The sequence below is a fragment of the Chinchilla lanigera genome, unplaced genomic scaffold (assembly GCF_000276665.1).
Source record: "Chinchilla lanigera isolate Chin_1 unplaced genomic scaffold, ChiLan1.0 scaffold00063, whole genome shotgun sequence".
Lineage (NCBI taxonomy): Eukaryota > Metazoa > Chordata > Mammalia > Rodentia > Chinchillidae > Chinchilla > Chinchilla lanigera.
This window is the reverse complement of record NW_004955464.1, coordinates 11,639,332-11,653,665: the sequence shown is the minus strand read 5'-3', so window position 1 is coordinate 11,653,665 and position 14,334 is coordinate 11,639,332. Positions and strand designations below refer to the sequence as shown.

Genomic DNA, 14,334 nt, shown 5'->3' with positions numbered 1-14,334 from the left:
AGATAAGGACTCCTTCCCTCAAAACAAGGAAAGAGAGAAAAAGGGGGCTTTATTTTTCTTTCCTGGCAATTTTAAAATGTAAGATCTTACTAGCTTCAGGAAATCATAAATTTCTGAATATTATAAGTAAAATTTTTTTCTTTTTTTTAAAAAAATAACTTTATATACCTTTTTCAAACAAGTTAAAAGGTGGCAATGTGTCTGCTACAGTAGTTTGGAGGACTGGAGGGCTGACGGGTAAGTAAAAGTTGTTTTTGTTAGACAAGTAGATTCTAGGTTGTCCAGAGTGTACATCTATTTCTAAAATATGCCTGATACATTTAGACACCTAAAGCTACTCTTAGCTCTAGGAACGAGTATCTTCCATCTCCATTGGAATCAAATGCTCTCAAATTCTTTGGTTCTGGTATGGCAGAACCTAGGGAGTTCCGGATTTCCTCGTAGGTCAGCTTCCCGTCCACATCCTGGCCAGTCTTGTGGAATAAGTCCTGAAGATCTGTCAAAAAGGAATTACAAAAGACGTGTATGTCTGTACATACAGCTAAATTTAGTTAAAAGTAGCCTCAAGTGAATTTAAAGAACTAAAAGAAAAGTTGCTTTGCAGATTTTGTTTGCAAAGGCAACGTTTAAGATCTCACTAAATTAGAAAGATTGACTTTTGATCCTTTAAGAATGAGAAGACTACTGTGTCACATCACCCCTGGCAAATAGAATAAGAGCCAGACAATCATGGAAAAAATTTCATGGATTGGTTTTCTGTGTCCAGGGCCTTCTGTTAGATTTTCCAGATTTTATTCAATGCTGAAGGGGTGGAAAGGAATGCAGAGACCTATTTGTAAGAGCTACCCTATAAGATAGACTACAGCATATTGTGAGACTGCTTGTTGGGTGGCTGAGTAGAAACCGGAGGAACGTCTTGGCAGTCCACAGAGCAGTAACAATCCCTAAGACTCAGTTTTCTGAATTTTGATAGGAAAACCAAAGCTCAAAAAGGAAAGTTTCTGTAGGTTACATAACTCTTACATAGCTAGATATAGAGTACAAGTTTTCTTATTTTACCTAGTCTGGTGCTCTTTCTGATATGTGACACTGTCACTCTGAATCCAGAAATTAAGCAGATCAAGGAGCAGGGATTCAAGACTGAGATGAGATACTATTTTAATCTTTCAAAAATATTGCTGAGAAAATGGACAAAGTATATTGCCTCTTATATTGGTGATGAGAATGTAAATGGTGCAGCTACTCTGGAAAATACCCTGGCATTTCTCAAAAAGTTAAGAGATTTAATATGACCCAATAATTTTATTGCTAGGTATGTACTCAAAGGAAATGAAAACAAACGTCTATAAAAACCTGAACACTAATATTCATAGCAGCATTGTTCCCAAAAGCCTCAAAGTAGAAACAACTCAAATATTCAACTGAGGAATGGATGAATAAAATGTGGTATGTCCATACATACAATGGAATATTATTCACCCACAACATGAGTAGGCCATAAAAACATTATGCTAAAAGAAGCATACTCAAGTTCACATACTGTATGATTCATTTATATGAAAAATCCCCAAAAGGCAAATCTATAGGAGCAGCAGTTGCCAGCGGGTAGGGGCAGAATGCACTGGGGAGTGACTGTTTAATGGGCACAGAGTTTTGTTGTGGGGCGATGAAAATGTGGAATTGGATACTGGCAATAGTTGTGCAACTGTGTGAGTAAACTAAAAACCACTCAATTACGCATTTTGAAAGACTTAGTTATGGTACATGAGTTATATACCAATTTTTAAAAAAGCAGAGCTGTATTTTTTCCTCTCTCTGCATGTTTTCAAAAATTTGGGAGATAAGAGAGCATTACTACCACTTGACCTGTGTCATTTTTATTTGCAAGGCAATTATTTCATTCAGTAGGACTGGAGAATTTCTACTAACAGTCTATAACATTTAAAAGGGACTTGATTTTAGCCCTATAATCAAAAGAAGATTTAGTGTCTAATACTGAAGACCAATAGGGCTAATTTAAAAAAAAAAAACCAACTTCCTAAATTATTTTTTTTTCTTCATTTATTCAGGATTCAATGGGCCTCTTTTTCTTGGTACTCAGGAAGAATAAAAATGAAGAGAGGGAAAACAGTTCCAGTCCAACAAGTTCTTGTCAACACCTCTGAATAGGGCTTGAGTCTCACTTCAGTCAAAGGCTGCATGAAACTAGTAAAATCTCAAAAGCTCTATGAAAGCCAGAAAGGCAGGTTGAGATGCTTCTTCCCAATACCTGCTACCAAGTAGCTAACTTTTTTTCATGGCATGAATTTATATAATACTTGGTAGCAGTGTTCAAGTAAAAATGATTGCTGCTTTAGGTCATGCAAAGGCCTATAGGGAGGTCTGAAGTACATACTATTCCTTAATCTAATAGTCATTTCCCCATTCATTTTCAAGAATTCTTGATGTAATAATGGAAAGTGGGAAGAGGCAACTTTTGTTGCTTTTGAACACAATGCTCTTCCCTACCCAGAGAACAGAAAGGAAAAAAAATCTGGGATAGGGAAAAAAGTAATCACATTTAGATGGTGAGATAAATCTTGCCTATTTTATGTTTCAACCATTAATTGTAGTCTGTTGGTAACTCATTCATTCATGTAACAAACATTCATGTGTACCAGGCACTGCCTTAGAGTCTAGGAGTGATTAGGACACAGGACCTTACCCACAGAAGTTAGACTTTTTATCTCCCTAGGAAATTACAACAGAGTGACAAGTGCTAAACAAGGGTAAACACAAAATGTAACAGCACACAGTAGCGCCCTACTCCAGGAGGTAACGTTTCCTGCTAAAATGTTATCTAGGCTAAAGTGAAGATCCAGAGAAAGGGAGGTAGACAGGGATGGGTGATTTTTTTCTAGGCAGTTAGCAAATGGAAAATCAAGAGGTTTCAACATTGCAATGAATAGATGACACTATTGTAAACAAGGGAAACATATTTTTCTGTGACTCATATCCTTGCTAGTAATGTTTATTTTGCTGATTTTCAGCAAAGGGGGCCTCTCATTTTTGGACTTGAAAAAGTCAATTTTTGTTTTATTTTGCTAATATGATAATATTGTATTTGCTTTTATGCCTTCTACACTAGACTATAATATCCTCAAGGAAGGCATTTGAGACTATAACTTATACTGTATTGTTACAGCTTTGCATGTGGCCTAATGAGGCACTCAGTGAATGAATGAAGGCCCTAAAGAAAAACAGTGGAGAGATGGTACGGTACACTGGTTAAGAGTACAAGCTTTTGTGACAGCCAGTCTCACAGTGAATTCTGCTCAAGCACTTAATTGCTATTTGGACTTAGGTATTTTCCTATCAGTAAAATGGGTATAATACATGAATACTTCCATTCACAGGATGGTTAATAGGACATGATGCACATAAAGCATCCAAAGCAAGTATTCAATAAGTGTCAGATAGAATCTTTTTGTAAGTTAAAAAACATTAATTTGAACATTCCCATCTTTATCCTACATTATACAAATTTACCTTCAATGCTAGAAATTCCTGGTAGGGAGATAGGTCTTAGTTGGGCAGCTTTCTCAATTTGGTCTCCAAGAAATTGTGAAAATTTTGGCAATGATGATGGCTTTGATGTGAAACTCTGAACTTGCCCTGTAACAAACAAACACATATACTTTTAGTATAATCAAATCTAACATCAAATTAAGCTAGTATCAAAGGTTACCTTCTAGGGAAATTGCATATGTACTTAATTTAAGAGAAACAGTTGAGAATTAAGCAGCATAGTTACTATATAAAGTTAAAGGTTTGGACTAAGATATATAGGTATTTGTGGGCAAGTGAAGATGAATCAGTAGTATATAAGGTTTGAAGAGGCAACCTTATTAGAGTGTGTTGTATAAGTCTGGCACCCCTAATTAAAAAATCTGAAATCTAAAATGCTCCAAAATCTGAACTTTTTGAGCACGAGCATGACAAAAGTAGAAAATTTTACACATAACCTCATGTGATGATGGGTTGTAGCCAAAATGAAGGTGCACTACGTACTATATAAAATTATCATCAGGTATATATAAATCATAAGTCAATTTCATGTTTAGACTTGAGTACCATCCCTAAGACCTCTTATTATGTACACAGATATATTCCAAAATCAGATATATTCCAGTATCAGAAAAAATCTGAAATCTGACATAATTTCTGTCCCAGATATTTTGGATTAGGGATATTCAAGCTGTAGTACAAGTTAGTATTATACACATTTAGATGGTAATAGTTTAAACTGCCAAGTGGCAACATAATGCTTGGCTATTAAAGCTCTTTTGACATCCTGCGTAATGTACAGTAAGTCTGGTGTAGGATAATGTGCTACCAGACAAGCTGATGCTAAAAGAGTGCTGCTGTAAAAGCAAAGATTATGTAGCCTTGTGTTAGAACAAGGTCTCCCACTGCAGTTCTCTTTCCTACCCAAGAGAATTCAAGGTAGCTGTACTGCTTTTCCAAAACTGAAAAATACTTCTAGGAGGAAGGGGTCAAGGTCAAAACAGTCCAGTGCCTTTGTTATGTCCTCACAGGGCCTAAATCAGTCTAAATTAATGCATCTGCTAATATTGATTAGTTCTATCCTTTACCTAGAGCCAAGCACCCTTCCAACCCAATAAGCCCATCATTATATGTTAATCATTTTCAGGAGGACTAATATTTATTTTTAAGTAAATTTTATGCACTTACAGAAATGAAAAGACTCCCATAAACAACATTTAGAACTACTTTAATATACACTATAACAGTAACGTTTTTGCTTATAATTGGATGCAGACAGCATGGAGAAGTCTATTTCCAGCTAAACATTACCCATTCTTCCCTTAATAGACTAGAGTACAAATCATGTACAAAATGGGCTTTTTCTAAATGAAAGCAAAGTGCATCAGCTTCATCTCAGTGCACTCAGGCATCATTCACTTGGTTCGATCAGTGCTGCTGGAACACCTTCCCCGCTCCCTGTGTGGGAGGCAAGCTGCCCAAGCCTGCGTGAAATATTCAGAAGCCAGCCCAGTGCTCACCTTCGTCTGCAGTCTCGGGAGGCCTGTTGCTCTCGGGTTTGTTTGTGAGAGCACTGATCAGCTGCAGCTTCTCTCGTAGCTTGGATACCTGAGAATTTGAACTATCTTCTTTCTGCCCAAAACAAAGATAAAAGAGGGTTTAAGGTAAAGTAAGACCTCACCTCAATCTCCACTGTGTTCCTAGGGCCTATTTAGCGTATAGTGCTTGATCCTTAGGAGGTTTCTTCTAAAGGCAATGAAGGAATGAATCAGTGAATACTAGAGATACCTTTGGTGCTCAGTGTTGATAAGTGTCTAGCTGGACCCTTAAGGGAACATTATACTCCAGATGATCTGATTCACTGTGAACATTTGGCTGATGACGGGGGCATGTGTGGGTCAGCAGTAAAGGAAATATACCCTTGCTCAGGTGTCTGTGAGATACCCATTTCCTAGGTGACGAAGATACTGTTTTCTAGGAGCTACTTCACACTAAATAAATAACTATCCTGAATCTCTCATATCACCTTGTGACCGGACCCCTAAAGCAAAGCTGTAGGCTTTTATCACCTGAAAAAGAAAAAAGCAGCAGAACCCAGACAAACCACAAGTATTCCCCCAATCCTTCCTGTCCCCTATAGTGATGATTGAGCTGCTGTAGCAAGTATCATTAACATGAACAAACAGTGATATTTCTAATTCAATGTCTTACTTCCTTGTATCTTTCTCTTAGACTCTACCATGGTCTCAGGATGATCTAGAGTGGCACAAAAAAATACATTTAATTATAAAATGGGAGACATCTTGTTTTTCTGAGGCTAGTTTCTAACTGCTCACACTACTGTGAAAAGGCTCAATCCTATATTTATTGGAACAAGACTACATCTCACATTTCTTTTATTCAATATGTGTTTACTTGTCTCTCTCCTATCTTTACTTCTACCCTAATAGTTATTGTATAGTAGGTCACTCGCTCTATTTAGGAAGCTCCAATATGAACATATATAAAGAAAACTAGGTATTAAACCCTTGAGGAATTAATGGTAAGGAGAAACTGTAGGACAAAGGGACTGATATATCAAGATGGCAGTTAAAAACACAAGGTTTCAAAGTAAGGCCAAGAAATTTAGCCAATATGTACACTGGCATTGTATTATATTTACTGTTAAAATGTGAACTACTGAAATCACCTGTTTTTCTAATACTATCCATCTGTTACTTTTTTGTGCTTAACATTTATTTCTTGTCATTCTCTAAGTGCAGAAGTAGTTAGAAAACTCAAAAAGCACATCTTATGATGCACTGAAACCTTAAATATATGTGACTTTATCAGGTCAATACAAAATTTCTAAGGGTGAAAAAATAAAGCTAGAAAGCATTATGTCAAAAGCTGCCTGTTCTGTGGTTCTAGTCCAAGTTCATTTCTTCTGAACCTCATATCCTCTGAATTTCTCAAATGTGCATTATCAGATAACATTTTGGTCACTCAGTCACAATCTTCCTGGCTTCTCCTTTATTTAGCCCAGGACTTATACTATTAAATGGTATTCCAGTTATAGAATGCTGCAGTCAAACTTACTTTCCTGGTGCAAAGGCAAGCAGAAACACCAAAATGACACCCAGAATTTGGAGATAGATTTATTTACATTGATGGGCACCAATTGGGATCATTCCCAGAATATCACACTCTGATCTCTGGTGGTCTAGGGCTTTTATATGATGCATAAGCAGGAGGTAAAAGGTGAGATCAAACAGCGTGGAAGTTCTTCTGATTAGCTAGCATCATGAGATCATCGATTACAAGGGTAGGTTAATGATCATCAGTTTATGAAGCTTGGTACAATGGTACAATCAGGCATCCTGCATGTTTGGTTATGCTCTTGTGGTTGCAAGGGTCAAGAAAGTAATTGCAAAGACATGAAGCAGTTACAGAGCTAGGTAGTTGCAAAAGAAAGAAGTTTTAAAAAAACAATTTCTCTTGTACAGTTTTTCCCTTTTACTGGTATATCAAAGCATATCATAGACTGCTTATTTTATATAGCCAGTCTATCTGGGTAGATACGAGGTAACAGGAACTGGTAGAAGTTTAAATGGACTAGAAATGTATTGAGATTGCAATCTAAAGATAGGAAATGATTTTGAGGTTGGGCACCATTTTTAGATTATCTATGTTTCTGTCCTATCATTAGTACAGATGACTACCTGAGTTTAAAAGTCATTTTCTGAAGGAAGCCTCCCTGACTTTTTTTTTGGTACTGGGAATTGAACTCACGACCTTGTGCTTGCCAGGCAGGCAGGTGCACCACTGAGCTATATCCCCAGCTCCCTGACTTCTGTTAACCCTCCCTCACTTCTTTTATGATCATCCCTATGCTTTTCCTTTGTAGCACTTCTCAGACTTATGATTGATAAATTGATTTTTACTTCTGATTAAGCCACCTGTTTTTTACCTTTATGATTTGGGTTTTTATGGTATCAGTTCTGTTGGTTACTTGATCCAAAGATTCTCGTTTCAGAGTAGCAGCCCTATTGCCCATCTTAAAGGGCAAAAAGAACAAGAGGAAAAGATTAAAGATGGTGATTAAAAGTTGACTGACATCTAGTACATTAAAACAAACTGGTCAAGGTTCTTTTTGAGACAGGATCTCACTATGTAGTTTAGGCTGGCCTTGACCTCACTATGTAGCCCAGGTAGGCCTTGAACTTGTAGTGATCCTCTTGCCTCCACCTTATGCACGCTCACTTGCATGCGTGTGCTGCAACACTTGGCCAGTCACGCTTACTTAGAGGGTCTCAGATCATTTTCAACAGAAATGACAGAGAAGTAGGAGAATGGGAAGAAAGAGGGAGGAAGGCCTCCCTTGAGGGCCTTCCCTCAAGGGAGGGATAGAAAATGGAAACTGGTGCCTCTAGTTGTTTCAGTCAAAAACTCTGAAATATAAAAGTTGATAAAACTTTATCCAGCTCCATGGTGGGCACAATGATGTTGAACATAACAGTAGGAACCATGGATATTATTACCAATTTTCTTCCTGGAGAAAAATAAAACAGGGAGGACAGGGACAATAAGGGGAGTTTGCCTTAAAAACTTTCAACGCATAATATTTATAAAATCATTCAAGGCTCCTAGGTCCTACTTAGCTTAGCTGAGTTCAAAAGGCCTTTTGTAAATAGGGCTCCTTTAATCTTTCCAGTTTTGTAGTAAATTAAACACCCCTGTAAGGCAGGAGGGGAAATGGGAGGGGAATAGGTCTTCCTACTCCACCCTTCAAAGCCACGTCAGCTTGCCAGGGCTCTTCCGTGGCAGAGCCAGTTCAAACGTCCTTGCCATGTGCCAGAGTTTGACTCTCCTTTTGGGCTTGCTTCCAGCATTGCTGGTTGCTTGAATTTATACTATAATTTCCTGTATTTGGTTTCTATTTTATTTTAATATATGCTTGTATCTTTGTGTATGAAATCTTTAAGGTGAAGCCTGCAGCTGTTAAAAATAATTTATAGGGTTCCCACTGTAATATATATATGAAAGGTAATTTAAAAAAATTCTATCCACAAGAACATGAAAACCAGTAAACCATAGACTGGCTACTTATTAAGTCAGTTAGTAAAATGAGGAGCTGGACTCAATGACCTTGTAAGTTGATCTGGTCTGATCTGATCTAGTTTAAATGCTTTCTTGACATTATGTATAAAGAGCTCCCCCTAACTTTCAGATAAAAGTAGGATAAATCTGAAAGCCAAGTTCAGGCTTAAAGAAATGGCAAGAGATTTTTTGTAATAGTCACTGTCATTGCTCCCACTTCTAATACTTTGAAAAGGAAAATATTAAGAAGATGTACCTTTGGAAATATTGCCAGAGCCTCCCCACCAGATGGGCCACTGTAGTGTAACAGATCTGTCATCTCCGCCAACCACTTGGGCTGAGACCTCGGCAAATGTCTTGACCCCTAAATATCTCCCTTTCCAAATTGGACTGGTACTGCCTATGCGAGTCACATCACAGAACTAGTGTAAGCATTAAAGGAGACATGGCTTAAGCATAATACAAATGTGTAGCCTCTCAAATATGCCAGCAGACTGTTCTCAAAAGGTCAAAATGTCACCTAGGTACAGATGAAACACAAAGCAATATACAGATCATGTCACAAAAAATCTGAAAAGCTTACCATGCTGGAGGTCAGGTTTGCTCTCTTTTCTATCTTGGTCAGAGCAACCATATCACTTTCTATCAGGTTGACTCTTTTGGTAACATTACTGAGTGTTTCATTCATTCCCTTGACCTTAAGATCATTCTGTCTCTGGTACACCATTAGGGCACTATTTACTTCTTCTACAGAGTTATGAAGGTACAGGATATCCTAGAGTGGAAATAAAGCAAGTTGCCGAATCCAGCTAAAGATGCTTATTAGGTAAGCAGGCTAATAGCACTGAACAACCATTATTGTGTCAAGTTATTGAAGCAAACTCCTTTTCCTGGTTGTGAACATCAATTGTCTGTCTCTGCTTTGTCCCTCACACTCTAAACTGTTCCTGGTTTACTCCCTCTGGAGTTGTTTGACCTCAGATAGATAGCAAGGGAAAGAGGGAAGAGGGCTGCCTACATGATTATCTCTCTGGTCAGAAAAAAGTGAAGAGTTTGGGAATTGATTACCCAATGTTTTCCTCACTTGCTGGCAGGAAAGCCTGCTGGGTTATTAACGGAAAGTCCCATTAACCTAATTTGTCAGAACAAAACTACCTTAGGAACAATACCAATTACTGAATTGGCTCATGTAAAAAACTATAACAAGTAGTACATTATTTAGTACAAGCTTCAATTATTTTTATTGACATCCGCAAGTACTGATTGCTACTTAAAAAGGAATGATGACTATAGGGCTTAAAGGGCATTAAACTCAGGACAGAAATTCTTCTTAGTGGAGATTTCCTTTATTCTCTTTAATGTGATTTTAAACTCAATATTCTTTTTTCTCCTCTTTTGTCTTTCATCTTTGGACTTTAGAAAACCTCAGTTTTTAAGGCTATGCTTCCTATCATTCTTAGGATTATGGTGGTTCAAAATAGCCATTGCTCTGGAATAATCTGCTACACATCCATTTTTGACTTGCCCAGATTGCTATTTTTCATAGTTTCAGGATAATCTGGTCATTCTGTCTTTCAAGATGGGAAAAGGAATTTACTCCATTGACTGACATTCAGAGGAAAAAGCAGAGTGTCAAGGAAGAGACAGGGTGGCTTTCTGGATCCCCAAGGTACCCCACACACATCTCTCTGTGCTAAGCTCTCAGACAGGCAAAGAGATAGATGAGCTCACACTCCTCAGGTTGCCTCCATAGCCCACTATAGTATAAAGACAAAAAAGTACCTGTTTCAAATTCTCACTGTGGGTTTTATTGTCAAGTTCTGATGTAGCTGAAGGTGTTGGAATGATCTGGTTGCTTCTGTTGGTCTCCTTCGAGAAGTGCTGATTCTGTTAAAATGGATGGAGGTTGGGAGTAAGTTGTTACTAGGTCTACCGAACCATCTAGGGTGGTTGTGGGACATTCTAGCCTCCCACAACCACCCTAGATGGGGTGATCCACACATTTTAATTAGAAGCACCCTGTGAACCTATAGTGTGGCCAGTCTTATGTTAGGCCCTGGGGGTACCACAAACTTTTGGGGATGCCCAGCCTTAGCAATGGACAGGACCAGTAATGCTCAGATTATTCCAGGGAACTGAGACCCTCCTAGTCTGTCTCTTATAATGGAATGAATTGAACAAAATATTTCTCCTTTCCCCTGCCACCTGCGCTCCCAGAGAAACTGAAGAATCACTAGAATGTTCCCATGACCAACTCAGTCTGAATCTGGGATGGTGCCATCATTTTCACTAGTCCAACAGGGTTTCAACATCACAAAGCAATCAATCATGTAACCACGGGCATCAGGCAATGAACACAACCACTGATCCTGTGTGTTATAGTGTTTCCCTTATGGCACATGCCAAGATCTGTGTTGGAGGGTATCCTTCCTTTCCCACCCCCCCCACTACTCTAGTCTCTCTTTGTAGAGATGAAAGTGTAACATGCTTATACTGTATATATATTTTCACATTAGTGGGAAAAACTGCCTGTCTGAATCCTTCACTGTCTGTAACTATAACTGAGTATAAAATATGTCAGTATTTGTGTTACTACTGGTAGCCATGGAAGTTTAAAAGAGGTAGATTAATTACAATAGAATATAATTGGTAAAAACAAATTGTTTCCTTTCAATATAAAATCCTACACATTTAGCAAACCTGTTTTTATAATACATAAAAGCAATGTTAAAGAGAAAAAAAGGAAAACTCATGATTTTAGAAAGCAGAATTTTTCAGCTGGGAAGAGGCATTCCAGAAAATGGTTCATTACTTGAGAACACACTTAAGATGAAAGAATTGCTGAGCCAAAGGTTCCTTATTGTTATGGGTCATGGACTTATACAGTGGCAGAGAGAACCAGAAGCCAGGTGTCTGGACATTAGATCAACGTTTTTCCCTCTGGGTGAGCCCCCACTGAATAACAAGAGTACTGGTTCTGAAGAAAATGAAAATTCCTCCACCGTAGAGTTCTCTTAAAGAGCTCAGTTATCCTTAGTACAAACGTCCCAGTTTAAACTTATAACTCTGAATGCAACAACATGTGGGGCAGATATAGAAATTAATCAATAGGCTAGGGAAGTTTTGTGTGCCTCAAATAGTGCTGATTTCATGTACATGTAACATCTTTCCAGAGACAGCAAGGGTTGTGCTGCCCTTTTTCACTGTTCATAAAACTTTCACGAAGCTGCTACCCACTGATCAATTAAGGTCTCTGAATGACTATGCACAGCTTACATCTAGAGTAATATTAGCAGACCCAGAGATATTTAAAAACAATTCCTGGGCACTGCAGGGTTTTGCTTCTGCTTTAGCTATCTGTCACTGCATAATTAATCATCTCCAAACTTTAAGGCTTAAAACAACAACTGATTATTTCACATGGTTCTGTGGGTTAAATGTGCTCAGCTGGGTTGGATGCATCTCCTAGTCCATGTGGCACAGGCTGAGATCACATGTATGGTTGCATTCCACTGAGGACTGACTGGAGTTGGAACATTCAATATGGCCTTGCATCCTCCAGATCACCTCTTCCCTTGGCCTCTCAGCACTTGGGCATAAAAGAACCCGCCTAAGTTCCTGATGTTCAGAATAGCTGGAAATCATAACTTGTGTTGAGGTGGTCTGTTATGTAGCACCAAATAAATGAGACAATTCTCTACTTCCTTTTCCTTCTTTCCTATTTTCCATGCTACCCATTCCATCCTCAGTAACTCAATAATTTATCATCATCTTCTCCAGTACCTGTTTGCCAGAGATTCACTCTCAATTCTAAGCTAACTGCTTAATTTGCAGACTGAAGAACAATCAGTACATGTTACTTAGTAGATCTTTTAAACAGGTGCATAGTTTGTCCTGTTCAGGTCAGTGGAAAGTTGGTATCATGACTCTTGCACAGAAAAGGACAGCAACATGTTGCCTTTCTGTAGCATTTACAGACTTCCTTACCATATCACTCTGCAGTAATTCCATGGTTTTTTTGTGTTCGTCTACAGTTTTCTGTATTGTCTCCACAGCAAGATGCACGCTGTTCAGAGTATTACCAATGGAAGCCACACTCTGAATGGAGAAACATATAGGAATGTCAAGTGTTTTCCCTTCTTAAAAGTTGTAGGAAGATGTGACATGCAATAAACTACACATATTCAAAATGCATAGCTTGATTATTCTGACATAAATACACCTGTGAGACTACTACCATGATCAAGTAAACCTATAAATCCTCTCTTCCCATTTCCAGGCAATCTCTGATCTACTTTCTGTCACTATCGATCAGTCACATTTTATAAAATTTTACATAAATGCAACCAGTGAGTACGCATTTTTTTAGTATGGCTTCTTTTACTCAAAATAACTGAGAGTCATTAATGCTGTAGTTACTTAGCATGCTGCATTCCACTGAAAGGCTATATCAATGTGTATTTACCTGCTGAGGGACATTTAAGTTGTTTTCAGTGTTTATGATTATAGTAAAACTGTTATAAACATTCTCATACAAGTTGTTACCTGGCGGTATGCCTTTTTTTCCCTTCATTATTAGCCTTTTTTTTGTTTGTTTTTTTGTTTTTTTTTCTGGTACCAGGAATCGAACTCACGACCTCATGCTTGCCAGGCAGGTGCTGTGCTGCTGAGCTAAATCCCCAGCCCCCATCATTAGCTTTTGTATCATCACAATATTTAGGAGGAAATGGCTGATCATATGGCAGATCTATGCTCAACTGTTTAAAATACTGCCAAACTGACTTCTAAAGGAACTATACTGTACCATTTTACAGTCCCACCAGTAGTTTAAGAGTTCTCATTATTCTATACCCTCATTAATACTGGTACTGTTTTTTCAATTTAAGTTGTTAGTGTTATATTGTGATTTTAATATATATTAAACATGAACCTAATGTAGATCAGTATTTTTTTTTTTTTTTTGGTTTTTTTCCGGTACCGGGAACCGAACTCACGACCTTGCGCTTGCCAGGCAGGTGCTTTGCCGCTGAGCTAAATCCCCAGCCCCTATATCAGTATTTTTAATTATTTCAAATATTTTCAAACTATGACTGCCATGTAACTTATACTGAGATAGTTAATAAGAAATGTTCTCTCTCTAGTTTTGTACATATACACATATACCAGGCAATTCTCAATTTAAAGGAAGTTTCCTACAGAAAAACCAAATGTTCCGTAAAGAAAAGTCAAATGTTTCTTAAAGAAGAGATATTAGTTTATAAATGTGGGACCTATAGATAAGATTCCTCATAAAATACTTCTGTCAAGGCCTATGTTGGGGGTCAGATGCCAGAGTCAATACTGTAGACTGTCACTGGATCAGGAACAAGTGACAACTTTTGAGGAAATGGGTAGGAACAATTTTTAGCTCTGAGAAATCCAGCATTGCAGAGATGAAGGAAAAATTCCACTTGGCAGTGTTTCCTTTACTGTAGAATCCTGTCAGTAATTACTGGGCACAGCTAGATACGGGGGTGACTTACTTTGCTTTTATGAGACCTAAGCAGGCCAAGTACATGGGGGACGTGATTCACAAGACACTTTTTTTTTTTTTTTTTAATAAAGCCATGTCCTTAAAGGAGTACCCCAAAGTGTGCTACTATCTGGTGGGTTCTGGCCTTTATTAAGACCTGCTGATAATTTATACTGCCATATTAGTATTTCTAACCA

General features: G+C 38.0%; 1 protein-coding gene across 4 annotated transcripts in view; it reads right to left on the bottom strand.

Moving 5' to 3' along the window:
- Window positions 1-149: 149 nt before the first annotated feature.
- Window positions 150-14,334, bottom strand: part of Efcab14 (EF-hand calcium binding domain 14) — a 34,507-nt gene continuing 20,322 nt past the window's right edge. The window contains exons 5-11 of one of the 4 annotated variants that reach the window (XM_005398651.2): window positions 12,613-12,723; window positions 10,408-10,512; window positions 9,209-9,400; window positions 7,496-7,582; window positions 5,067-5,178; window positions 3,529-3,654; window positions 150-496 (exon numbers count right to left, since the gene is read on the bottom strand). In XM_005398651.2, coding sequence (XP_005398708.1) covers window positions 321-496; window positions 3,529-3,654; window positions 5,067-5,178; window positions 7,496-7,582; window positions 9,209-9,400; window positions 10,408-10,512; window positions 12,613-12,723 — 909 coding nt within the window. In that variant the 3' untranslated portion in view covers window positions 150-320. The remainder of the gene's footprint in view (window positions 497-3,528; window positions 3,655-5,066; window positions 5,179-7,495; window positions 7,583-9,208; window positions 9,401-10,407; window positions 10,513-12,612; window positions 12,724-14,334) is intronic. The other 3 variants (XM_005398653.2, XM_005398654.2, XM_005398655.2) reach the window with 3 other exon arrangements.